Source organism: Cricetulus griseus, chromosome 4 (genome assembly GCF_003668045.3).
Source record: "Cricetulus griseus strain 17A/GY chromosome 4, alternate assembly CriGri-PICRH-1.0, whole genome shotgun sequence".
Taxonomy (NCBI): Eukaryota; Metazoa; Chordata; class Mammalia; order Rodentia; family Cricetidae; genus Cricetulus; species Cricetulus griseus.
The window spans coordinates 226,521,979-226,547,757 of NC_048597.1; the positions used below are offsets into that span (position 1 = coordinate 226,521,979).

Genomic DNA, 25,779 nt, shown 5'->3' on the forward strand with positions numbered 1-25,779 from the left:
CTGCGCGGCAGAGCCCAAGTGCTGGCGTCCCAGGGTCGATGGCTGCGAAGAGCTTCGCGTCCCGCTTCCGGGCCTCGCGGCGGTTTCTGAACGGCTTCTTGGCCGGGGCTGTGGTGGGCGCCGCGGGAGCGGGGCTGACGGCGCTGCAGTTCCTCCCGCGTCGGGACGCGACGGAGCCGGAGCCGGAGCCGAAGCCGGAGCAGCACGGTGAGTCTGCGGGCGCTACCGCCCCGTCCCGAGCGTTCCCCGGGGTCCCAGCCAGGGAACCGGGAGGGATGCGAGCTGCTGCAGTGCGGGGTCCCCGGCCAGGGAACCGGGAGGGATGCGAGCTGCTGCAGTGCGGGGTCCCCGGCCAGGGAACAGGGAGGGATGCGAGCTGCTGCAGTGCGGGGTCCCCGGCCAGGGAACAGGGAGGGATGCGAGCTGCTGCAGTGTGGGGTCCCCGGAGTCCCAGCCAGGGAACAGGGAGGAATGTGAGCTGGGGGTTCCCACATCATCGAATACAACCATGGTCACACCCCTACTCACACCCCATAGGCATACCCAGAGGCCTTTCTCAGGTGATTCTAGTTTTTATCAGATTGACAGCATTGGCTATCGCGAGGGAATTAGTTCCCATGAGGAGTGTTCGCTGCCCAGTCTTCGGTGTGTAAATCCTTATGTTCTTAGGGTACCCACGGGCCCATCCCATCCCAGGACACTCAGGTGCCATTGTGCCAGTGGACTGACTATTCCAGTAACCAGCTCACCATAGTGTGCTTGTTTTTTGTTTCTTTTGTTTTTTCACTTGGAGAAAGTACCAGTTTCCCAGCCTTCCTACAGCCTAGCTGTCAGTCTGTCCTTGTATTAAGACATTGGGAAAGGGTCAGTAAGTGAGGGATAGTTTGGGTCCTTTCTTTCTCATTGTGACCCAGCCAAGCATCAAACTTGTTGGAGTAACAGGTGTGCGCGCTCGCATACTTGTGGCACTGTGGTCTTTAGAAAATCTAAAATAAATACTTAGCCTGGCAGATGAGATACCATGATGATGGTAAAACTAAAATGAGGGCCCTTTTCGTCTCCTTAAGTATGGAGACTCTTCCTATGCAGTTTTACCAATGACTAATAGTTTTTCCTTTGAGGTCTCCTTATAGTTTGAGGTGCAGACAGATTTGGAAAACTACCAAGATCCGGTCCCTATTTCTTTTTGGTACCAGGTATTGAAGCTAGGGCCTCTAGTACACGCACAGGTATGTCACTGAGCTATGCTCCGCCTCCACCCTGAACACCTCCTGCCAGGTCTTTATTTAAAAGTTATCGCTGAGTGTGGTAGGTGGAACAAAAGTTCAAGGTCTGCCTGGGCCACAGAGCGAGTTCACAGTTGGCTTGAGCAACGCAGTGAGATTGTTTCAGGGTGGAAAGTGAAGGGGTTGGAAATGTGGCCTTGTTGCAGTTCTTTGCGAGACCCTGAGTTCATTCCCCAAACCAAATACAAGCCCTAGAGTTGGAGCTTACTGTGAATTCACAACATAGGCAGAGGAGGGCTTTGCAAAAATGAGGTCTGTTTGATTAGACCCTTCTGTTCCCCAGCACTGAGAGTCACTCCCTGTGAGACCTTGGAGCCATTGGCTTTTACATATCACTGTTGTCTTTAAAACCCTTTGTTCTCATTAAGAATCACTAATTACTTGTCTGTTTTTTTTTTATTCACCCCCCCCTCTTTTTTTTCCTTTATTTTTTTTTCTTAGAATCCACAGAAAAAGTTATCTTGGAAAAATTTGGATTTCCTTTAACTGGAGCGGAGACCAGGCATTACACTAATCATGCTTTGTCTTACGATCAGGAGAAGCGGGTGCCCAGATGGGTCCTTGAGCACATATCCAAGGACAAGATCATAGGTAGGTGGTGGGAACAAAGTGCAGGTACCTGTGAAAGGGTCCCAAGTTCAGAATAAGGGGATTGTTGATAGTATTTTCAGCCTCCGCACCTCAGAGCACACACTGAAAGTAGAGCTTACTTTGCTCTCTGATTAAATGGATCAATCAAGCTTAGTATTTAGGGAGCCCCAAGACCCTTCCCAACTGTTCCAGGGCTGAGAACATCAGTGTTTGAACACTTGGGTTTCAAGGCTCCATCATAAAGATTGATACAGTGAGCGTCATCTTTACCTCGACAGGTCTTCTTTATAAACACCCACTAAGTGTGTTTGTGCAGTGCTGCAGAGTTGTGTGGACGTAGCCATGACTGCAGTAAATGGTCTGTAGTCCTGTGGCATTTATTCATCTAATCCTTTTGTTATTTATTTATTTTGGTTTTTCGAGACAGGGTTTCTCTGTGTTACAGCCCTGGCTGTCCTGGAACTCACTCTGTAGAACTGCCTGCCTCTGCCTTCAGAGGGTGCGTCACCACCTCCCAGAGTCCTGTGGTATTTTAACTGGGGAATCAGGTTGACCTGTCAAATAATGATGAACATATGATAAAGATTACTAGCTACGTTTCTGGAAGAATTGATTGCAGGTCAGGATGGTATCACTAAGGAACAGTGCAGAAAGTGCTGGAGGTGTCACAGGAGATGATTTTCCTTCTCTGACAAAGTGGCCTGATGAGGAGATGGGAGTTAGTTACCCAGACTTGCGTCAGGTGGGCCTCGGGATTGGAGAAGAGGGTTCTTGGCAGAAAGAAGCAGTTGTGTCTTCCCAGTGTGGAAAAGACTTTGTGCATTTAGGGATCTACAGGAAGGGCCGTTGTGATAAGGAACGAGGCTGGAGCTGCCGGGTGTGAAGTCTGTTTGTGTGTCCTCCATGGCTTGGAAGATTGTTTAACACCACCAGCTCTAGATAATGAACGTCAAATTGGTTTCTAAGTAGATTTTTCGACGTTTACACTGCCATTATTGAGTGTCTGGTCCCAGCCTTCACCTGTGGTGTTAAGCCTTCCCAGTCTAGTAGCTGATTTCACTGTATTTATTGTCAGTGAGAGGTGGTGTTTTGTGAGCTATTCTTTCTCTGTAAGTTGCGATGGTGGTTGCGTTTTGTTTTTTAATTGTTTTTGTTTTTCCATGATAGGGTCTCATGTATCCCTGGCTGGCCCTGAACTCCTAGAGACCCTTACATTTCACCCCCTGAATGCTGGGATTAAAGGTGCATGCTACCACATTGGCTTGGGGTGGTCTTCTTAAAATTGTGTTGCTGGGTGTGTTGGTGCACACCTTTAATTTTAGGAGAGACAGATGTATTTGGGAATTCAAGGCCAGCCTCTATAAAAGGGAGTTCTCAGCCAACTAGGGCTACACTGTGAGACCCTGCCTCAAAAAATAAATAACTAAAATAAGTTGATGGTACAGTAACTCTTTACTATCTTAAAGAATATATATATATATATATACACATTATATATATATATGTGTATATATATATATATATATAGTTTTTTTTTTTTTTTTTTTTTTTTTTTTTTTTTTTTTTTTTTTAGGCATGTAGGCCAGGTTGGCCTCAGGTTATCAAATCTATCTAGCTGAGGATAACCTGGGACTATGTTCTTTTACATCTGCCTTCTGAGTCCGGGGATTACAAGAATGCTCCACCACATCCCACTTACTGTGGGAGTTTCATTCCTATTTTGTGATTTACACTGAATTAAGGTCTGTACACTATTTCTCTTCACTGTAAAATTTGTGTTGTGAGGCTGGTGGGAAGCTCAGCGTGTAAAGTCGCGGTTGCACAAGGCTGACTCGAGTCTCAGAGCTTATATGAAAAGAGAAGAGAACTGACTCCACAAAGTTGCCCTTTGACTAGCGCATATGTGCTGTGCTGTGTGGCATGGACACACACACACACACACACACACACACACACATACACACACACACACACACACAATGATTAAGAACATACATTGTCTATTCGGATTAAAATACTGATATCAGGATTCTCGTATACCTTTCCAAAACATACAAAACCCAGTAGCATAGCAGGGACTTTAGAATGTACTTGTTCAAGAGGAACCTATTGTAAGCAGTTGAAAATTGATCCTAATTTTTGTGAGTGTGTGCATGTGTGTGCATGTGTCTTGAGAGTGGACCTGCACTGGTCCACTGTGTGTGTGCAGGGTAGATGACAACCTCAGAGTCAGGTTTCCTGGTTTTCACCTTGTTGGAGGCAAGGCTCTTGTCTGTCCCCATTTCCAGCCTCGTTTGCCTGCAGCCTCTGGGGATTCTCTCTCCTGCCTCCACTTTCTATCTTGTTGCTGGAGCTGGGATTACAGATGTGTGTTCCCACATCTGGCTTTACATGGTTTCTGGGGATCTAAACTCAGGTCCTTACACTTGGCATGAAATCTTTACTCTGGTCATGTGGTGGTGGCACACGCCTTTAGTCCCTAGACATCAGTGTGAGAGGTGAAAGGTTCAGGCAGCTACCTAGGCAGCTTAAAGGGCCCTGTGTTGTGAGGCCATGTCATGGCTACTACGTCACTCATTCCCGGGCTGTGGGCATACGAGAACTCCCTCTCTCCCTCTCTGCCCTGCTCTGTTCTCCATTCCTCTCCTCCCTTTAGCTCTCCTGCCCTGCAATACACTGGTTAGTGTGCTCTCTATAGTTCGTGTCCGTCTCTCGAATTTCTAATTTAAGCAAAAGAATAACAAGAGGTCCTTCATTCCAGGAGATGCATCCTGTCCTAGACCAGGCCTTACTCTGATGAAATATCTGCACTGTTTTTAGGAACTTGAGACATGTATGTGGTCCCTAATAACAGCTACTCGAAGTGATACCTTCTCACAGTAGCCAACCTGCCTGCCCTAGAGGATCCATCCATAACCATTTTGTGTGTTTTTCTTCAGGTGACGCGGACAGAAAACATTGTAAATTCAAGCCTGACCCCAGTGTCCCTTCAGCCTTCAGTGCCCTCAATGAGGACTACATTGGAAGTGGCTGGTCACGAGGACACATGGCCCCAGCAGGAAACAACAAGTTTTCCAGTGTAGGCAACTTTAGAGAGGACGAGGATGTGTGACTGGTGATCTGGGAGCCAAACCATAAAGCTTGAGAATGTCTGTCTGTCTGTCTGTCTGTCTGTCTCTTGCCTATTTTTTTTTTTTTTTTTTTTTTTTTTTTTTTTTTTTTTTTTTTGGTTTTTCGAGACAGGGTTTCTCTGTGTAGCTTTGGAGCCTATCCTGGCACTCGCTCTGGAGACCAGGCTGGCCTCAAACTCACAGAGATCCGACTGCCTTTGCCTCCCGAGTGCTGGGATTAAAGGCATGCGCCACCAACGCCCAGCCTGAAAACTATTTTTTTTGTTGTTGTTTTGTTTTTTTGAGACAGGGTTTCTCTGTGTAGCTTTGGAACCTGTCCTGGCACTCATTCTGTAGACCAGGCTGGCCTCGAACTCACAGAGATTCACCTGCCTCTGTCTTGAAAACTAAATTTTAAATGTAAAGGGGGCTGAAAAGCGACTAGGAGATCAAGCTACTCGTTTTCTTCTTTCTTTACTTTTAATTTTAACTTGTGCATGTTAAACAGACATTTTACCACTGAGCTATACCCCGACCCCAACTCATTTCTATTTTGAAAAGTTTGAGAGCTGAAAAGTTGAAACAAAGCAGCATTTTATCTGATCCAGTGGCTGTCAGGCTGAGAACCACCCTTGAAGAGCTGGGTGTGTTGGTGACTGTCTGCTACAGTCATGGAAGCAGAGCTTTGTGTGTGTTGATGAGACATGCCACGTGAGTGAATATATGGTGGCTAGAAACTGGGAGAAAAGGATGTTTTCTCTGCCACTTTTGACCTAAATGTTTTGTCGTTGCTTTTTTTTTTTTTCCCCACACTTCTTAAGTAAAATTCCAGGAGGGTTGACCTTTCCTCCAGAGGCTTAAAGCCAAAATTTACTCTCACACTTTCTTTGGAGACTTTTAGTTCTTGGAGCTTATAAACATGCTTTTGGATGTTATAAATTGTAAGAAAAGCCAGACACACTGAACTACTTACATTATAGTTCTTCTTATTGGAGACAATCTCATGGGGTACAGGCAGTCCTAGAGCCCATTCTATGTCTTAGTATGACCTTGAGTTCCTGCTCCCCTGTTTTCACCCCTGAAGCTCTGGGATGATAGGAATGTACTACTGTACCCAGCTTTTAAAAAATTAATTCATTAATTTTTTTGAGACAGGATTAGTCTTTTTTATTTTTATTTATTTATTTTATTTTTTTGGTTTTCCGAGACAGGGTTTCTCTGTGGCTTTGGAGGCTGTCCTGGAACTAGCTCTTGTAGACCAGGCTGGTCTGGAACTCACAGAGATCCACCTGCCTCTGCCTCCTGAGTGCTGGGATTAAAGGCGTGCGCCACCAACACCCGACTTAGTCTTTTTTATAATTAAAACTATTTTGTGTATAGTGTATGTGCGTGTGCATGGATTGTATGTGGAGAGCAGAGCACAACTTTGTAGAGTTTTCTTTTCACCTTTATGCCAGCTCTGGGCACCTAATTAGGGGCAACAGGCTTGTGAGGCAATCACTTTTACCTGCTGAGCAATCTCACTGGCCCTGGAGTTGTTCTTTTGCATAATGACAGAGTTTTCTATTGCTGGAATATTATGTCTTTGTTTATCTAAGTAAGTATTAGTGGGTTGGGGATGCAGATGGGTGGCAGTGTGATTCCGGCACTGATGAGTTAGTTGTCTTGTAGTCACTGCTGTTAGAGCTGAGGTGTTAATATGGGGCTGCCTGCCTCTGCTTGTGGAGCTCTGGAAGGGAAGGCATCCTAGAGTAACATGCTGTTTTAATTTCTTTCACAGAAAGCCATGGCGGAAACCTTTTACCTTTCTAATATTGTGCCTCAGAATTTTGATAATAATTCTGGCTATTGGAATAGGTAGGTGTGGACAGCGGGTGGTGTGACGAGACTGTTTGTATGTATGTATGTATGTGTTGTGACGAGACTGTTGGCATGTATGTATGTATGTGCTGTCTCTGTTGCTTTTCAGATTCCCTCCTGGCTGGAAGGCCAGTTTTTGTTGTATGTGGGAGTACAGCTTTCTACGGGCGAACAGACTTTAAAGGGTAGCCTGCCTCTTTAGTGGTTTGCTTCTGCCCAACGTCAGGTTTTGAGAGAAACTACTCCAAGTAATATTCGTGATAGTAACTGAGCAGCATGTCCAGGGAAGGCACTTCGTTTGTTCCTAAGCTTTTTTTTTGTGGAGGCACTGTCAGTTACCAAGGCTGGCCTCCAATTTGGGATTCTCCTTCCTCAACCTTGAAAGTTCTGGGGTGAGAGCTGTGCACCACCACACCTGCCTGTTTCTGAGCTTTGCAAGAGAAAAATTTTGGTGTGGTACAGTTCAACACAGCCATTAACCAGGTTAGTGGTAGAAACTAAAACATCTGAGTTTTCTGCTTTCTTTTAACGTTAAGTTCTGTCAGGTGGTCTCACCAGGCATCTGGGACTAGCACCTGTCAGGTGGTCTCACTAGGCATCTGGGACTAGCACCTGTCAGGTGGTCTCACCAGGCTTCTGGGACTAGCACCTGTCAGGTGGTCTCACCAGGCATCTGGGACTAGCACCTGTCAGGTGGTCTCACCAGGCTACTGGGACTAGTACTGGTTGTGGTTGTTTCAGGCAGGTGTGCTTTTCCTATATAATATTTTGTGGTTCAAAATAAGACTAGCAGCGTAGTTCATTGATAGACTACTTGCTTCAAATGCGCAGGGGCCACAGCTTCCATCCCTACTACTAAGAAACCAAAATGAAATAAATGAGAGAGAATAGAGCTGCGGAGGTGGTTCAGCACTTAGAGCACTGCTTGCTTTCTAGAGGGTCTGAGTTCAGTCTCCAGCATCAGTGTGATGGCTCACACCTGTCTGTAACACTGGTTCTGTGGAGCCCAATGTCCTCTTCAGGTTCTCACACATACACTTGCATGCATGCAGGTAACACACACACATAAAAAGATAAATTTTTAAAAACAAACATTAAGAAAATGCTCTATACTTAAAAGTCCAGGGGCCAGAGAGGCGGGTCAGTGGTTAAGAGCTCGTGTTGCTCTGGTTCTCAGCCTCCGTACCAGCTAGCACCAGCTAGCCCACAGCCGCCTGTAATTCAAGCTCCAGGGGTTCTAACACCTCTCCTGGCTTCTGTGGCACCTGCACCCCTGTGCTTTTGGGCAAACACAGACATATAAAAACCATGAAAGGAATCTGTAGATTCCTTTCTGTAGTCACCAGTCATGGCTCACTTGTCTCATTTCTGTGTCCTAACCCCTACCACCTGCTCAGGTGATAGTATATGACATCATAAATTATATTTTTAGGAGAAAAGAATTGTTTTAAAATGTAACCCACAATACTATTGCACTTTAAAAAAAAATTAACAGTAACTCCTTAGTACCAGCTTTACAGTGTTCATCCCCCCACCCCACCCCACCCCCAGTGTCTCATTGCTGTTGGGATCCAACTTAAGGTTTAGATTTAACTCGTGGATCTTTTCACTCCCTTGTGAAGCTTTTCCTTACAACTTGCTAAAGGTCTGATGTGTTCTTACCCCTTCCCAGGTTGTATTTCTGATTGTATACCTACGGGAGCCTTTTGTGTTTTCTCTTGCTGAGGGAGATGTTTGTAGGGAGGAGAACTTCACCTTGTAATGAGGACCTGCACTTGCAAAGGAGCGGAGAGGAACGAACAGCAGCAAGGGTCGCCACCTCCTTTAGAGCTCGGCCAAGTGTGGTCTAAAAAGTGCCTGTCACTGCCATGTTGATGGCTGTCTTGTGACCTCCATCTCTGTCCCTAGCACTGTGCTGTGCAGATAGTTTCTGCTGGAGGTAGCTTCTGCATGGGGCAGCCAGAACCTAAGAGTTCATTGTTCCTAGTATCTTTAGCCTTTTAGGAAAGATACCTTCTGGTGACAAGGGACCAATGGTTGTTTGGTTCCAGCAGTCTTTCATGATATGTGTTCTAGAAATAGCCATGACTTAGGGAATTGCAGTTAGCTTTTGACTCTTACAGGTAGGTCTAGGAGACTGAAAGACATCTCAGTGTAAATCTTACCTTCAGCATCAGATGGGATGAGCTTGCAGAGCTACAGTCTTGATACTGTGTAGCTTTGGCTGGCCTGGAATTCATAATGTAGACAAGACTGGTCTGTGACTTATACAGATCCTCCTGCCTCTGCCTCCCGAGTGCTGGGATTAAAGGTGTGTGCCACCAATGCCCGGCTTCATCCCAGCACTCTTGAGGCAGAGGCAGGCAGATCCTCTGTGAGTTCGAGGCCAGCCTGGTATCCAGAGTGAGTGCCAGGATAGGCTCCAAAGCTACACAGAGAAACCCTGTCTCGAAAAACAAAAAACAAAAAACAAAACAAAACAAAAGAGTGCTGGGATGAAAGGTGAACATCACCATCATGCTCAATCTGAGATGTATGTATGTATATATGTATGTATGTATGCATGTATGTATGTATGTATGCCTGTCGGTCTGTCTGTATGTATATATGTATGTATTTATATGTGTATGTATGTATATGTCAGTCTGTCTGTATGTATGTATGTATGCGTGTATGTATATGTCAGTCTGTATGTATGTGTGTGTGTATGTATATGTGTATATATGTATGTATGTATATGTGTATGCATGTATATATGTATGTATGTATATATGTGTATATATGTATGTTTGAGGTTCAAAAGACTGCTTTAATTTTTTTTTTTTTCCAAGACAGAGTTTTTCTGTGTAACTTTGGCTGTCCTGGAACTCACTCTGTGGACCCTGCTGGTCTTGAACTCAGAGATCCACCTGCCTCTGCTTCCTGAGTGCTGGGATTAAAGATGTGTGCCACCACCTCCTGGCTTTAACATTTTTTTTTTTTAGACAGGATCTTACTGTGTAGCCTTGACTGTTCTGGAACTCTTTGTAGATCAGATTAACCTTGAACTCATAGAGATCCAACTGCTTCTGCCTCCTTGGTGCTGGGATTAAAGTTGTGCCACTATGGGTGTCCCTAAGTTAATTTCTTAAATGAGATGTCTTGGTGTCTTTCCTAGGGACTGGGTGGCTTGCTGCCTTCTTACATGTGTGCCTATGAACACAGAACATATTTTGATTTTTTTTTTTTCAGAATAGAAATGTATTGTCGTGAGCTGACGGAGAGATTTGAAGATGTTTGGATAGTGTCGGGACCCTTAACCTTACCTCATACTGGAAGTGATGGAAAGAAGGCAGTTAGTTACCAGGTAAGGACTTGTTATGTTGCTCATGAACTCATACTCTCATTCAGTGCTCTGCTTCTTAATTTCATTTATTCAGCATTGCTTATCGGGAACCTATTAGGATTATAGGAGTAGAGGATACAGTGATGGGTTTAAAACAGTCCCTGACCTCAAGATGCTTACAGTTAAAGGGAGATACTCGGTAACAACTATGTTAGAGTTTCGTTTTTCTTTCTTTCCTTTTTTAATGTTCAAGACGCTGGGATTCTTATGGACAGCAGGAAACAGACTAAGTATATGAGAACTTTTAGTGAAATGAGAGACATGAAAGACTGTAACTTCTGCTGTGTTAGGCGCCAGTGCTGGGATTCTCGAGTGTGCTGCAACGGTGCGTTAACAGGGCCGAGTGCTCTGCCAACACTGTGTGACTGGATCTCTTCATGGGGAGGCACCCTGAGGACTATGCCAGGAGGATGGCCCTGTGCGGTCTATACAGGGTGGGAAAGAGCTGGAGATGTATTTGGAGGGACACTTAGCTTTGGGGATAGTGCAGGTGTTTGGCAAATGCTGGCTAACTCAAACCCTCGGAGTCTGGCTGCAGGCTTTGGAAGCAGCTGCAGAGCAAATGAGCAGACTTGGGGTGCTCTGCATGCGCCTGCGATGGCTGCCTGAAGCAGGTGTGCTGTGCTGTGTCTGCACCTAATCCTTTCACCCACGTTCCCAGCACAGCCCTCTTCACTCTCTTTAAAGTCACACACTATGGACTTCTTTTGGTCATGATGCCCAGTCATTCTTAATGGTGGTGAAGGAAGGCAGAAGAATTTGTTCTTGCCGGGCGTTGGTGGTGCACGCCTTTAATCCCAGCACTGGGGAGTTCGAGGCCAGCCTATTCTACAAGAGCTAGTTCCAGGACAGCCTCCAAAGCCACAGGGAAACCCTGTCTCAAAAAAAAAAAAAAAAAAAAAAAAAAAAATTATTCTTGGCTTTGCCTAGCTCCTCTTACTCTCACCACCAAAAAGTCTGGTGACTTATAAACCTGAAATGATTAAGTTACAGTTTTACTTGTGTTTTGATTTATGAAATTGAGAGATTTATATAAATAGCTTGCTGTGTAATAAAATTTTACTCAGTATAAAAGGAAAAATTGACCCTTCATTCAGTGTCTTATGTAGTGTTTTCTTTATTATATTTTTTATTATTTAAAACAATTTTTAAATTTAAATACATTTTGATCATATTTTTCCCTCCCCCAAGTTCTTCCAGATCATCTCCCCCCTTCCTACCCATCTGAATTTAAGTTCGTTCTCAAGCAAATAAAAACCTGATACAACAACCCTCCTCTCCAAAACTGAGACAGCGCCCCAAAAGATAAAAAACCAAATCAAACCCATGTATGTATGTATGTATGTATATATGTATGTATGTATGTATGTATATTGGCATGGTGTTTCTGTTACTGGGGTTGTTCAAATGCAATAGTGAAAACAACATACATTTTATGTATTGCTTTTCTTACTGGATATGATTTTCAAAACTACAGCTTACAAAAATGTGTGTCCTACTTTAGATGGCTCAGCAGCAGTGATACAGGCTTTTCTAGAAATCATGTTTGCTAAAAACCACCTCTTGCTAAATAGCCCCAGCACTTTAGAAAAGCGCTGGTTCCCTCCAGAGTCTTGTAGGGAAAGCATAAAACTGGAACATCTTGTCCCCAAGGCAAGGAAGTACTGAGACAAATGGACCTCTCTGAAGGACAGAGGAGTGAGCTGGAAGGGGCTCCCACTTACCACCACATCTGACTAAATGTGAAAGCCGACTGCAATGTAACCCTACGGGTAGATGAGTAAATACGCAGACTGCAGGGAGCATTCCTGACTGATGCCAGCCAGGGAATTGTCAGGAGTGGAAGCCATGAGGAGCATGTTGCAGCCTTCATAGTACCAAGTGATTCAAGCAGAGATTCTCAGTGGGTACCAAAGTAGGGCAGCAGTTGTATGGGGAACCTTCCCACAAGTCATTTAATGATCAAAAGGGTGAGACGTGGGTGACGTTACCTTCTTAACTAAATGACCAAAGTGTGTGTCTCTAGCAATGGGACTTCCGGTGTGATGTATGGAGGAGAAAATACATTTCTGCAAAAATGTGTAACGTTCAATCCCGTTGTGTGGAAACACTGGGCAGAGCCCAGGGGAGGACCTTATAAAACACACTATGCTTTCTTGCAGAGAGGGCCCATGTCACAATTACAGGTTGGGGAACCAGTTGCTGGTAGGGCATGCCCTTCTGTATGCTGTGAACATATGTTTCTCTTATTGGTTGATGAATAAATGCTGATTGGCCAGTAGCCAGGCAGAAAGATAGGTGGGGCTACCAGACTAGGAGAAGACTGGAAAGAGGGACACCCAGGGAGTGAGTCACCAGAGAGATGACATGTAGCTGCCAAGGAAGAAAGGGGACCGAGCTTCGCCGGTAAGCCAAGACCATGTGGAAATACATAGAATAATAATTATGGGTTAATAATTAAGAGAGAGCTAGCCAATAAGAAGCCTGAACTACAGGTCCAACAGTTTATAATCAATATAAGCCTTTGTGTGTTATTTGGGACTAAAATGACTGTGGTACCAGGCGGGACAGAAACTTCCTCTACAAGTCGCAGACAAACCTGCAGTGTGGCCTTGGAGGCAGAAAACAAGGCCGCTGAGTAATGTTTGGAGGCAGCTGGCTCCATTTGAGGTTAGGAGACTAGTGGGCTGCACTGGATTTCCTGGTTTTGGGAATTGGTCTGTGACTGTAAATGAATGTCTCCATAAGAGGACAGTATATTCTGGAGGACCAAGGATAACAGAAAGAGAGTGGTAAAGAAGCCAAGGAAAATGATAACAATTGGTGGGCATAGGTGAACAGTGGTTCCTGGGTGTTTACAAGTCTGTTTGGAATTCAGAATTGAAAACAATATAAAAATGCTGCGTCTCCAGACTCAGTTTTCATTACCCTGGAACATGTATTGCTGTCAGCAATGTAACTTGGCTTTTTTCTGTGGATGATGTTTAAGGTGGTCAGGCAGCCTGAGGAGTTTCTAGAGACCTGGCAGCTGTCTTCACAGTGATTGGATTCGTGAGGTTGGTCAGGGGCAGCTTCCAGAAATTTTGAATTTTGAATTTTGTATTTTGAATGATGGTCTTGGTTTTTTGTTTTCATCTTAAAGCTTTGTCTTTTTTTTTTTTTTAAGATTCATTTAAAAGACTTATTTAAGTCTTAATTTAAAAGATTTTTTTTAAAGATTGATTTATTATTTATGTTTTTAAAGATTTATTTATCTATAGTGTTCTGCCTCCATGACAGACTAGGGCACCAGAGCTCACTGCAGATGGTTGTGAGCCACCATATGGTGGGAATTGAACTCAGGACCTCTGGAAGAGTAGCCAGTGCTCTTAACTTCTGAGCCTGTAATATTACATTTTTCTGTTTAGGGTCTACTGATTTTTTTTTTTTTTTTTTTTTTGAGACAGAGTTTCTCAGTGTAGCTATGGCTGTCCTGGAACTCTGTAGACCAGGCTGGCCTTGAATTTACAGAGATCTGCCTGCCTCTGCTTCCTGAGGGATTAAAGGCATGCGCCATCACCTCCTGGTGGAATGCACATTCTTACCTCAGCTCCAGCACTTTCTGGTGTGTCCCTCTTTTGTATTCCTGTTCAGCCCCTGTTGGTCCTTGATTGATATTATACTCTTGGGTCTACTGAAAATACAAAACCAGCATTTACAGTGTAGCGTGTGTAAGTCATGTGTTTGGTTCTGTAGAAAATAGATACAATTCTGTGTCATTAAGTCTGTGGCCCCGAGAGACAAGCATGACAGTCAAGGAGCGGAGGGTGAGGGTGGCAGAGAGCCATGGCTGCTGTTTCTAGGAATGTGGTCATGCACTTTTACTTTCTCAGTCGGATGGTTCAGGTCATTTAATGTCATACTTTGTTCAAAAAGAAAAATCAGTAGCTTTTTGAGATATTATTTTTGGACCCCTTTAACTTTCTGTTCCTTTCCCGGCTTCCTCCATCTCTTCCTTTCATTCAGTTTGCTTATTTATTTACTTACCTTTAGAGACAGTTTAGTTGTGTTACCTAGGCTGCCCTGCAATTCCTGGGGTCAAGCCATCCTCCTGCGTTAGCTCCCAAGTGGATGGGACTACAGGTATACACCTGTATATACTTAAGCGATTACGTTTTTAAAGGTTCTAGAGTACACCTGGGATAGCTCTTGGGTGCTTCTTGTTCAGAGTAAAAAGGCAAACAAGGGCTGTAAACGGAGGTTTCTCTGTCCTGCCCCATCCCAAAGCCGCTTTTAAATAATTACTCAGAGGCTTAGTATTAATTACAAAATGCTTGGCCGAATAGCTCAGGCTTATTACCAACCAGCTCTTACCTTTCCGTTAACCCATTTCTATTAATCTGTGTTTTGCCACGTTGTCTCGTGGTTTTACCTGCACATCTTGCTCCTCTGGCTGCTGGCTGGGATCTCCCCAACTCTAGCCCTCCTCATATGAGTTCTCAGTTTGGTTGTCCCGCCTAGCCTTATCCTGCCTGGCTATCGGTCAGACAGTTTTTATCATGAACCAAAGAGAGGAATGCGTTTTCACAGTGTACAGAAAGATCATCCACAGCAAAGAGCCACGTAGAAAAGCTGACGGTGAAGGGCTGAGGAAGAGGGAGTGGGGTGAGGAAATGGGATTGGTCACCTGGGGTTGGTTACAACTGTGCAGAGACCTAATTTAACTGAGAGAAGCCGGACTCGGACGTTCAGGGAACAGTGTTCTGCCCAGTGTGGCAGCAGCTGGTGAGCTGGGGAAGATGGGAAGAAACCCGGCCTGCCTGGAAACAGGATGCTCCTGTGGGGTTTTGATCGGGAGAATGGTGTAATCTGGTTTACATTTGCAAAGCCCAGTGTGGCTAGCTGCTTTTGAGAAGAACAAGTAGAAATAGGAGTTGACAGTCGATTGCCCGCTCGGCTAGTGGGGCTCCGAGAGAAAGATCATCCAGCGCAGGGCTGGTAAGACCGGCTTCCTGGGGGTTCCTTTGGGGAAAGGCGAAGGAGTCTGGTCACATTTAGTCTGAGATGGTGAGGACCAGAGAAGAGCAGGGACAGAGACTTGTGGGGCTTGCGCGTTGTTGTCTTGAGATGTGATGAGCACTCAGAGGTGCTGAGTGGAGGGTGAGTGAGTTTGGACCTCAGGACAGGCTTGCTGTCTAGATGGGCTTGCGAGTCGTTAGCGCACACATGTTTAACGATAGGGTGAGATACATGAGTATCGATGGGAGGGGCAGTTGGAGGTCCGTACCCTGGTACAGTCAGGCCTCAGAGATCTAAGGAGTATGGTCAAGAGTCAGAAAGGAGAAATGGGTGGCCCAATACTGACAGCATATTTAAGGGAATGATGGTTTGGTGATGGGCATGAGCAGTCTTAGTTACTGTGTGTTTCTATCACACTTGGCTTAGGTCCACTTACTCCATAAATCCCCATAAATCCCCAGGCCCCTTTCCTTGTAGTCTGTGTTGTGTTATGTTGGGGTTCAGCCTGGAAGAGGCAATGTGAAGGAGTTTAAAGGCGTCTACAAAACCCAGATAAGTGATTAACAGGTATTTATTTAGGGAGCACTCACACAGTGATGGCAAACAACTGCCGAGGTCTTCCTACCCCTGAAGATGCAGCCTCTGCCCTTCTGGATGCTCCAACCACAACCCAAGAGAGTGAGCCAGCCCCTCCTCTTCTTTATGAGGGGTAAGGTCCCAGCGTCTTAAGCCACGCCCCCAGGACGCAGCCACCACCTCAAGTCCACTGGCAAAACAAGATGCCACTCCAGCAATGTAGGTAAACTTTGTAGTCTTTGCTTAACCTGAAACTCTAGGGATGTGGTTCCAGACTTTACACACCTGACAAGTTCTCCAGGGGCTTTTACATGGACCATAAGGTTGGAGAAGTGTTCCTTTAGAGATTGTGAGCTTCATCCGGGAGGCAGAACAAGGCCATTGCTCTGGTGGCACAGTACTCCTGCTGGTGGATTTTAGCCCCCGGGGGCCCTGCTTCTGAGGTCTACATGACAAGTTGACTGTTCACTCTGCTGTTTGGCTTGTCATGTATGTTCACCACATGTATTTTTAGCTCTTTATGGTGGGTGGAGAAAGCCCCAAAGAGTAGAGCAAATTTTTTTTCTACCTTAAGTGCTCACTGTTTGGAAGGCCTGGGAATGTGTGAACCCCGGTCACTATTATATGTCATGTGTATATGTGCGGAAGTTGAGTGTGGACAAGACTTCATTGTCTAGTCATCCGGTTTTTACCTTCCTCAGAGACCTGTCCCGTGACTTCTGCTTTAATGTGCTTATTTTCACTAGTAGATTTCTCTATAATAATGTAGGCTTAGCTAGTTTGGGTGTTATTTTTCAGATCAAACTTGATTCCAACTAAAAATTTAAACCCAGAACTCCTTAGTATATCTGTTAGCGTGAGGGCAAGATACCATCTGTTAGTGATTAAATTAGCAAAAAAAAAAAAAATAACAAAACAAAAAAACAAAAACCAAACACTTTCCTTATTTTAAGAATTTAATTGGCTCCTATCTCTAACCCAGAAATATCTCCAATCTATAACCACATGCAAATGAAAATTTAATTTTCTCCAAGGGGATTTCACTGGGGAAACAAACTTCCAGCAGTCGATGGTCAACCAGTAACAAACTCTACTGCATGTTTGAAGGTTCCCTGTCTCATAATGTCATGTGTGGGCTTTTAAAAAAAAAATATCATTTTTCAGTTTTTTTTAATTTAATTTTATTTTTTTAAACCCTACAGGTCCTTCTCGTATATAGTGACTCTTCCAGTTTTGGGTGTTTTGTTCGGTACACCTTTAATCCCAGCACTCAAGAGGCAGAGGCAGGTGGATCTCTGAGTTTGAGGCCAGCCTGGTCTACAAAGCTACACAGAGAAACCCTGTCTCAAAAAAAAAAAAAAAAAAAAAATGTGTACCACCACCTCCTGGCAATAATTTTTAATAAAAGGGAAAAATAACAACAGAAAAGAATTTAACTGGGCAGAAAGTGTATTTGTGTGCACACACAGATGCACTCTCACTAAGGAAAGCGCATTTTTGGGAAGGTGGGACTGCGGGGGTGGGGTGGGTGGGTGGGGGAGGCCTCCCGCGCTGAGGAACAGTGAGTACATCTGTGCAGAAGAGATGAAGGGCTGTCCAGCCAGGAAATCCAGACAGTTCTCTAGCATGTGGAACCTTTCAGAAGCACTGGTTCCAGTGGTGCCCTTTAATGCTGCTTGGAAGGGGACACATTGAGCAGCCCTCAAGAGCAGCCTGTTCCGCCGCCGGAGGAACAGTGTGAACTGTGAGTGCCGTCTCCAAGGGGGTGCTTGGCAGTTAGGCATGACGGCTCTGAGTCACACAGCCACTTAAGATTTGCTGCTTGTTTTCAGCCATAGGCACTCTCTCCCTCAGGAGGACTTGCACAGGCAACACGGGGATCCCTGGGTCTGCTGTGCAGGCGCTGGAGCGTGTATGTTGCGTGCGCTTAAACTTGGCAGAAGTGAAGCAAATGAGCTGGCGTTGAGCGAGGGTCGTGGCTATTCGAGGAATTGTAGAAGCGCCTTTCAACACGCGGCCATCCTTCTGCCTCGCTGCAGCCCTAACCCAAACGTAGCAGCCGTTCCTTTACACATGGAACAGGATGGTAGGGGCAAACCCAGGCCATGCAGCTCGTGGTGGGTCGACAACGGGAGATCCAGAAGCGGATCTGTCTGTCTGCCCACTTGATGCTCAGTCAGCTTCCTCCTCTGAGGCTCTCAGAGTTCTGTGGCCAAGGGGCGCCTGAGTGCTGGGTACGGAGCACGAGGCCATCAGTAATGGAGGATCTGCTCCATGCAGAAACAGCAGAAAATGGGCCAGGAGGGTTCCTTACAGCCAGGCAGAAATGTCCACTAGAATCTGGGGGAGTGGATCACAGAAGTCGAGTCCTCGGGAGCCTCAGGGAGGATTAGTAGCAGTGATGTTATCGGAAGTGAGTCATCTGACAGCTCGGATCAGAGTCACCCTTAGTGACCGAGGCTGTGTGTCCCTGTGCTTTCTCTGCTGTGTCTGTTCCAGAGAGACCGAGTCCAGATGAGTGAAACACACCTGAGGATTTGGGCTTGGACACTGTAAATGACCTGATGAGAGGTGGTATGTGAGCAGTGTCTAACAGCCTGCCCGCCACTGTGGAGCCGCAGTCCAGATTTCTGCCGGTCACTTGTAGGGAGGGAGAAAATCAGAAATCTGCCCCGGGAATCTGGAAGTCTAGGGAGTTTGTTCGTTTATATATCTGCCCGCTGTCTGGAGCAGTTGTCCTGTAGGTGGAGGCTTTGTTTAGTTTGAGTTGCCCTTACCAGCAGGTGTCTGCTGGCTTTGTTGGTGACACAGGGCTTACCAACATTCCTGTTGACTCCTTTTCCCGGGTCTCCACACTTGTCTTGTTGTTTCTGGCCTCCTAAGTGTGGATGAGTTCCATTTTCCAAACTACCATCCTCTCTCTCTCCCTCCCTCTCTCTCTCCTTCCCTCCCTCCCTCCCTCCTCCCTCCCTCCCTCCCTCCCTCCCTCCCTCCTCCTCCCTCCCTCCCTCCCTCTCCCTCTCCCTCTCCCTCTCCTCTCCCTCTCCCTCTCCCTCCCTCCCTCTCCCTCCCTCCCTCCCTCCCTCCCTCCCTCTCTCTCTCTCTCTCTCTCATGTGATTGGCATTTTAAGGACTTGGTCTCTTGTGTATCCCAGCAGTTTTATTTTTGGTTTGACTTTCTTCCTTTCTTATCTTATTGGGAATGGTGTCATTAAATGCATTTATCTCAAGGACTTTTCTCAAGACACAATAACTCTATGACATTACAAATAGCAGGCTGACCTGTACTGCTTCTCGCCATTGTCTTCTGGAACTGGGGGCACTTTGTGGTTATGGTGGGGATAAGTTGTTATTTCTGTCTCTTAGAAGGAAGGAAGCAAGCTCCAGGCAGTATATACGAAATAACCAACTTAGATGTGAGTCTGCCTTTCAGCCAGCTCTTCTGTGTGTTGTATTTCCAGTCACTTCCAGTTGGTTGATTTCCAGGTTTTGTTAGCCTTGAGGAGAGTCCAGGGTTCCTGGGCATTTTAATAGCGGAGGCAATCGCCTCTGTGAAGCGTTTTTATGCCAAATCTTCTGTGAAAAAGGTTTGCTGCTGATGTGCTGATAGTAACAGCCTGGTCTGTGTTAAGCCATATAGAAATGCTTTGTCTGCAGTCATTGGTCTTAAACTTGATTTCTCCTTCTGAAGCCTGCTGTTGACCCTTAACTGGTCTAATCTTGCTGGAGCCTATGTTTTTCCACTATGCCTCTGCAAAAGCTGTCTTTTGAATGACATCCACTATTTTTAAAAAAAGGTTTCTTTTTATAGGTCTTGGGGGTTTTGAAATCGTTTTTTTTTTTTTTTTTTTTTTTTTTTTTTTTTTTTTTTTTTTCTTACTATTTTGAGCAGGGTCCCCTGCAGTTTAGCCCAGGCTGACCTCGAACCCCCATCCTCCTGCCTCTGCCTCTCAAGCTTCTGGGATTGTAAGTGTGCTGCACCATACCTTCCTCTTCCTCTTCCACCTCTCTCTCTCTCTCTCTCTTTGGAGACAGGGTCTCACCATATAGCCCTGGATGGCCCCAAATTCACAGCAATCCCCCTGCCTGTGCAGCCCATGTGCTGGGATTAAAGGCGTGTGCTTTTTTTTTTTTTCTTCTTAACTAGCATGTCAGTGTGTGTCATGACAGTTCTGTGAGGGCATTTGGGGCTTGCTGATGCTGTTCGTACAGGAAGAAAGGAGACTGGTTGTGAGTTGCCGCTTATAGCAAAGTGGAACCTGAGCAGCTGTCCAGAAACAACAAAGTGGAACCTTGTGCATTCTAGCAACATTTTCTCCAAGTAAGAAAACTTATGTGTATTGCTGAGTTACCTATAAGGAAGAGAACCCTGTGTTATTTAAGGTTATTTGTGTCTATTTGTTTGTTTGTTTGTTTTGAGATAGGTTTTCTCTGTGTAGCTCTAGCTGTCCTGGAACTCACTCTGTAGTTCGAAACTCAGAGATCTGCCTGCCTCTGCCTCCCGGGTGCTGGAATTTAAGGTGTGCACCATCACCACCAGGCTATAAGTCTCAAAATTAAGGAAGAAACAGTGGGTTTTTAAATTTCCAAACAGACATGGTCTCTTTCAGATGTGCTGAGAACAAAGCAGACTGACTTGGACAAAATAAGTTGGTTTCATTTTCTGCTTACTTGTAGGGAAGGTCATGACTGGAAGAGTCCCACGTTATGGCTTTGAGTAGGAGCAGTGTCGTAGCTGAGTGGTAGAGGGCTGTTAGGTACCCCTGCTGGGCAGTACTGAGGTCCTTTAGCTAGTGTGAGTTTAAAAAACCCGAAAATCTATGGAGACACACATTGCCATGAAGTAAACCCACGAAATGTAAAATGTCAGATGTTTATACCTTTTGCTGGAATTTAAGGACCTCAATTAGAAGTTCTGGTTGGCAGCCAGTGAACATGGCCGATTAAGTAGCTCCGAACACAGCCATTTGTTTGTGGACAAGGAGCCTTTGAGGCAGAAATAGTGAATTGAATGGGTAGAAGGCTCTCCAAGGTTTGGGAATGTCTCATGCTATGTTGCAGTGTCACGGAGAGCCCACCAGGTGGCACCAAGAATCTGCTTACCCATCAGGTCCCCAGCCACTGTGAAGTGTCTGAAGCTCATTTCATCTTATAGCCCCATGTGAATCTGGCTCCATAGTCACCATGGCCTTAGCTCTGGTCCCCGGATCCCTTACTGTTATTATTCACCATCTCTTAGCATCTGGCCACATTCTGCTTATGGGGTAAGCTGTGGCATTGGCTCCCCCTTCAGACAGCATACTGCCCTTCCCTTTTCCTTTTAAAATGAGATACACACTCCAGGCTGGCCTTGAGCTCCGTAAGTGTGCAGCCAAGGGTGACCTTGAACTTCTGATCCTCTCACCTTCACCTGAATGCTAGGACTATAGGCTGTTCCACCACACCCAGTTTATACTAGTGCTGGAGGGTCAGTGCCAGGTTCTAGACTTGTGAGCATGGTTAGTTAGTGTCTCCCGGGCATCCATGAACCAGGTGTGGACATAAAATAGCTTCCCTTCTCATCCCTTTTGCTTGGATGAACTCGCTTGTCCTTGTTGCACAAGTCATCCTGGGAATAGGAATTTTGAGCCTATGGACAGTGTGGTTTTATTAACCTTGCTCTGCACTGAGCCCAGCCAACTGCTTTCAGTATGTTCAAAGACGGTTGTGGCCGGGTCTTCCCTGAAATCCTGTCGTTGCCTGGGGCAATGTGTGGCAGACAGTAGGTGACCATGGAGTCCTGAGCTGTGTGCAATGTGGATCAGATTTGTAAAAATCAGAAAAGAGAGACAGGCATTGGTGGCACATGCCTTTAAATCCCAGCACTCGGGAGGCAGAGGCAGGTGATCTCTGTGAGTTGAGGCCAGCCTGGTCTCCAGAGCGAGTGCCAGGATAGGCTCCAAAGCTACACAGAGAAACTCTGTCTCGAAAAACAAAAAAAAAACAAAAAAATCAGAAAAGAGTCCTTTTCTAGCTCTGATCTCGCTGCCTTATTTTGGTTTCTGACAGGGCACCTGCTGGCAGAACTGTCTGATCAGGGGAGAGACCTACCATCACAGGCAGGGCCCAGAAGGAAGGCACACTCACTGCAGGCATGCTCGTTCGGCTTGTGTCGTTTTATCGGGGACCATTAAGTAAATGGACATTCAGGTTTTTTTTTTTGGCAACAGATGAGGCTTTTAAGCGTATTGGAAGGACATTTGAAGAGGCTTCATAATGTTATTTCATTAGTACGGCCAACCTACACAGGCAGCTTGTTTTCTCTGCCCCTGCCTTCCTCATTCTGTGGCTACCTTTCCAAAGTGTCTGACTTGACAATGGAGTCTAGAAGTTCAGTGTGTTTGGCCGTCCAGGAGCATGTGAAGCTAAGCACAAGCAGGTGCAGATCTTAACTTGAGAAAGCGAGCTGCTTCTGAAGTGATCTAGAAAGTTCTGTTGACGTGGTAGCTGGCTGCTGCTTCAAAGGCTGCCTGTTGTTTTTTGGTGAGTTTGCTAACCCAGGGCCATTTTTATTGTGTGAGCTGGGGATGCTGAGGCCAGCTGTTTTGACTTCTGCTGTGTAGAGTGAGCATCAAAAGCTCTGGCCATGAGACGAAGAGGAAACAGCAGCGGCGGCTTCTTCCACTGGAAAAGTCAGTGCTTGCTCACGGTGCCCTGTCCTCCTCTGTGGAGTTGCATTGTTTTAAAGACTGGCTAGAACTGGCCTGCTCCATACGCCTTGTTGAATCTCTGTCGCTTTTCTCAGCAGTTGGACCATGATGCACTGGGGTACACTGAGGCTGCCCCCAGGAGCTTTTTCTGGGAGTGCATCTGACACATTGTGGGAACAAAACCCTGGAAAACCGCTGGCACAGATCAGTGCCACTAACTGGGCTGCTTTGTTTTTAGGTGATCGGTGAGGACAATGTGGCAGTCCCCTCTCATCTTTACAAGGTGATTGTGGCCCGCAGGAGCCCGGAATCTACGGAGCCGCTGGCCCTGGGGGCCTTTGTGGTACCAAATACTGCCATTGGGTTCCAGTCCCAGTTAACTGAGTTCCAGGTGAGCCTCCAGGATCTAGAAAAGATGTCAGGTCTGGTGTTTTTCCCCCATTTGGACAGAACCAGCAACATCCGGAATATTTGCTCTGTGGACACCTGTAAGCTCCTGGATTTCCAGGAGTTCACTCTCTACCTGAGCACGAGGAAGATTGACGGGGCCAGGTCCGTGGCCAAACTGGAGAAGGTTCTAGAAACTCTGAAGAGCTCAGGTGTGGAACCTGACGATTACTTCCTGAGTCGCTATGGGAAGAAGCTACAGGAACTGAAAGCCAAGGAGCAGGCGGGCGCCCAGCTGGAAAAGCCGTCCTAGTGCCTGGGTGTGTGTTGAGCACCTGTAACGAGCAGGCTCACCCTCTTCAGGCAGCTGCATTTTAGTGGATTTGTTTTCGAGAAACGATGGAATCCTGACTAAAAATCTCTCCAGAGACTCGCTAGCTCAAAACCCAGTGTTGTTTTTTTCTGTCGCTAGGATGTGAGCTGGTGGAGATGGCTTTTAGAATTCCTCTCTTATCCTGTCCAAATACAGCGGGTGGTTTACTCCCTGCTTCTCTTCTCATGACTCTGCTCGCCTCCCATCTGTCTGTGCTGAAGCTCTTCCTCGGGTGCTCTGTGTGCAGTGCTTGGCTTGTACTGTCAGACAGTGAGCCTCTGTGCAAAGTCCCAGCGTTCCCATTTACATGTGGGGACGTTGAAGCCTCTGTATGTCCCCATTGGTGCTTTGCAGAAGTCACCAGGGCACCACAGAGCCAAGACAAGGTTGGATGGAGTTTGACTCCAGTATATACCCATGTCCGTGTGGATTCCTGGCCCTGGGCTCTGCTTGCTGAGAAGGCTCTGTCTCTTTGCTGTCTCCTCAGGCAGAGACACTTTAATACCTGAGTCAGGAAGAACAGAGCAAAGATGGAGGTACTCTGTGGGTTTAACCAGAGCCTGAGATTCCCTCCGGGGATCACATGGGGCCAGATAAGTGTGTTTCTTCCTTCCCTTGGGGCATGCTAAAGGAGCCCAAGAAAGGTGTGTGCTGAGTCAGTCCCCAGGTACCTACACTACAGGTGGGTAGAGCCTCGGCCACTCCTGTGGGAAAGAACAGCTGTCTTCTGTCTTCCTGTGCTGATCTCTGGCCAAAGTTTACAGAGTCTTGAGCTATCCCTAGTGTAGACAGTGCAGTGGCTTCCAGGCAGGACTTGTCTGAATCTGTCACTCTGCTATCGTCTTCCAAGCAGCGGAATGAGGGCGATCTTTGAGGTGCTGTGTTTGCCTCTGATAGAAATGCCATGGCTTTACAAGAAACATAAGGCAGTGGTTGACCCTGTTCTGCTCCTTCATTTGAGTAAAAAGAAAAAGTTGGGTTGGGGCACAATAGCTGATCTTACTGTTCCCCATTGGCGTGTGCCAGCCCTCCTAAGGATAGAAAGCCAAAATGTCACCATGACCAAAAAAAATCTGTTACTTTCTCTCCTCAAAAGAGAGGTGATGTGGGACCTGGGTGTTCCTCCAGGAGCCCAGGAGGCTTGGGGCACACCTGACGGGCTGTGACCTAGGTCCCTCCATGAATTCATGCCTTCGAGCCCCTTGCCATCCTGTCATGCTGGCCTGACTTGCTGGTGGTCTTGGGGTGGCTGTCTTCACTCCCGTCTCTCCTAGATGGTGAGGAATCTTGACTGTTTCAGTAAGTCAATGTATCTTGGGATTTTATTTCCTATGAAATAAAATCCTGGTCATCACGAGAAATAGAGGTAAGAACATAACACAGTATGCCAGACCTCGTTTATTTTCCTTTGGAGTTTTCGTGTGAGTGTTTTGCCTGTATGCATCTGTGCCCACAGCACGAGTGCCTGTTGCCCACAGTGGTTAGAAGAGGCCATTGGATTCCCCCTGGAAATGGAGCTACAGATGGTTCTGAGCCACCATGTCAATGCTGGGAATGGCACTGGGGTCCTCTGCAAGAGCAGCCAGGACTCTCAAGCACCGACCTCATCTTTTATGTGTAAAACTTACATCGGTGTACAACAGTGGTGCTGGAGTTGTCGTTTGAACATTGTCATTACGAGTGCCCCGAACAGAGGTTTAGAATTTCCCTCTGGATCAGGTCGCTGTGGCCCCCTCAGAGTAGCTGTCGATTTTCCTGGGTTCCAATGCAGTAGATTCCTGGGCCTCACTTGAGTCAGAGACAACGCTGTGACCGGTCAAACCTGACTGGGTCCCTGTCCATTTGTTACCTTAGTGGATTGCCTCGGGTTCTCAGGCTTAGCCTGGACCCCGCCCTCTGTGCCATTTACCTGCCCAGTTCCTGGTCTGAAGGAATGACCAGGCTGGGAGGGCTCTGCTGTGGTAAGTCCCTGTCTGTGGTAGGGAATCTAATCCTTAATCTTTCCCAATTTCCAGCAACTGCTTCAAACTCTGATTTCTGGATTGAGAAATTTGACCAAAGTTGAACACAGCAAAGGCCCTTACTAAGTTACAAAGGGTAGTGAAGGGGATGCCGGCCTTCATCAGCAGAAACCTCAGTCCTTCCTAGGCCTTTGATCAGAGCCTTTGATCAGGCAAGAGAGGCAGCCTGAGGCTGAGAGAGTGGCTTCCTGCAGAGCTCAGTTTGCGGCCTGACATCCCAGAATGATCCTCTGTGTTGCCATGTCACCTGTGTCCCCTGCCTGGTCTCTGAGGGTGTCATCGAGCTCACTGGATTTGTCGCAGACTTGTGTTAACAGCCTGTTGTGACCGGGGATCTAGCATGTGTCCCATCAACACGTCCCAACCTGTGCAGCAGTTTTGAAGGTTGGGGAACCCTGAGGAGGCGAGGCCTAGCTGGTGGGAGTAGGTCGGCAGAAGCAGGCTTTGAAGGTTCAGCCCCCTTGGTTCTGGCCTGTGTACTTGCTTCCTGTCTGCCACTGTCT

At 46.4% G+C, this 25,779-nt stretch overlaps 1 protein-coding gene across 1 annotated transcript; it reads left to right on the forward strand.

Moving 5' to 3' along the window:
• Positions 1 to 24,633, forward strand: Exog (exo/endonuclease G). The gene is made up of 6 exons (XM_027415380.2): positions 1 to 207; positions 1,728 to 1,877; positions 4,817 to 4,956; positions 6,768 to 6,844; positions 10,079 to 10,193; positions 22,734 to 24,633. Exons 1-6 carry the CDS (start codon positions 39 to 41, stop codon positions 23,193 to 23,195), a joined length of 1,113 nt encoding a protein of 370 aa, XP_027271181.1. The 5' UTR covers positions 1 to 38; the 3' UTR covers positions 23,196 to 24,633.
• Positions 24,634 to 25,779: the final 1,146 nt, after the last annotated feature.

Coding starts and splice junctions, on each gene's coding strand:
- Exog (XM_027415380.2), top strand. CDS start 39: ATGGCTGCGAAGAGCTTCGCGTCCCGCTTCCGGGCCTCGCGGCGGTTT. Junction 4,957..6,767: donor GAAACAACAAGTTTTCCAGT/GTAGGCAACTTT, acceptor TTTCTTTCACAG/AAAGCCATGGCGGAAACCTT. Junction 10,194..22,733: donor AGAAGGCAGTTAGTTACCAG/GTAAGGACTTGT, acceptor CTTTGTTTTTAG/GTGATCGGTGAGGACAATGT.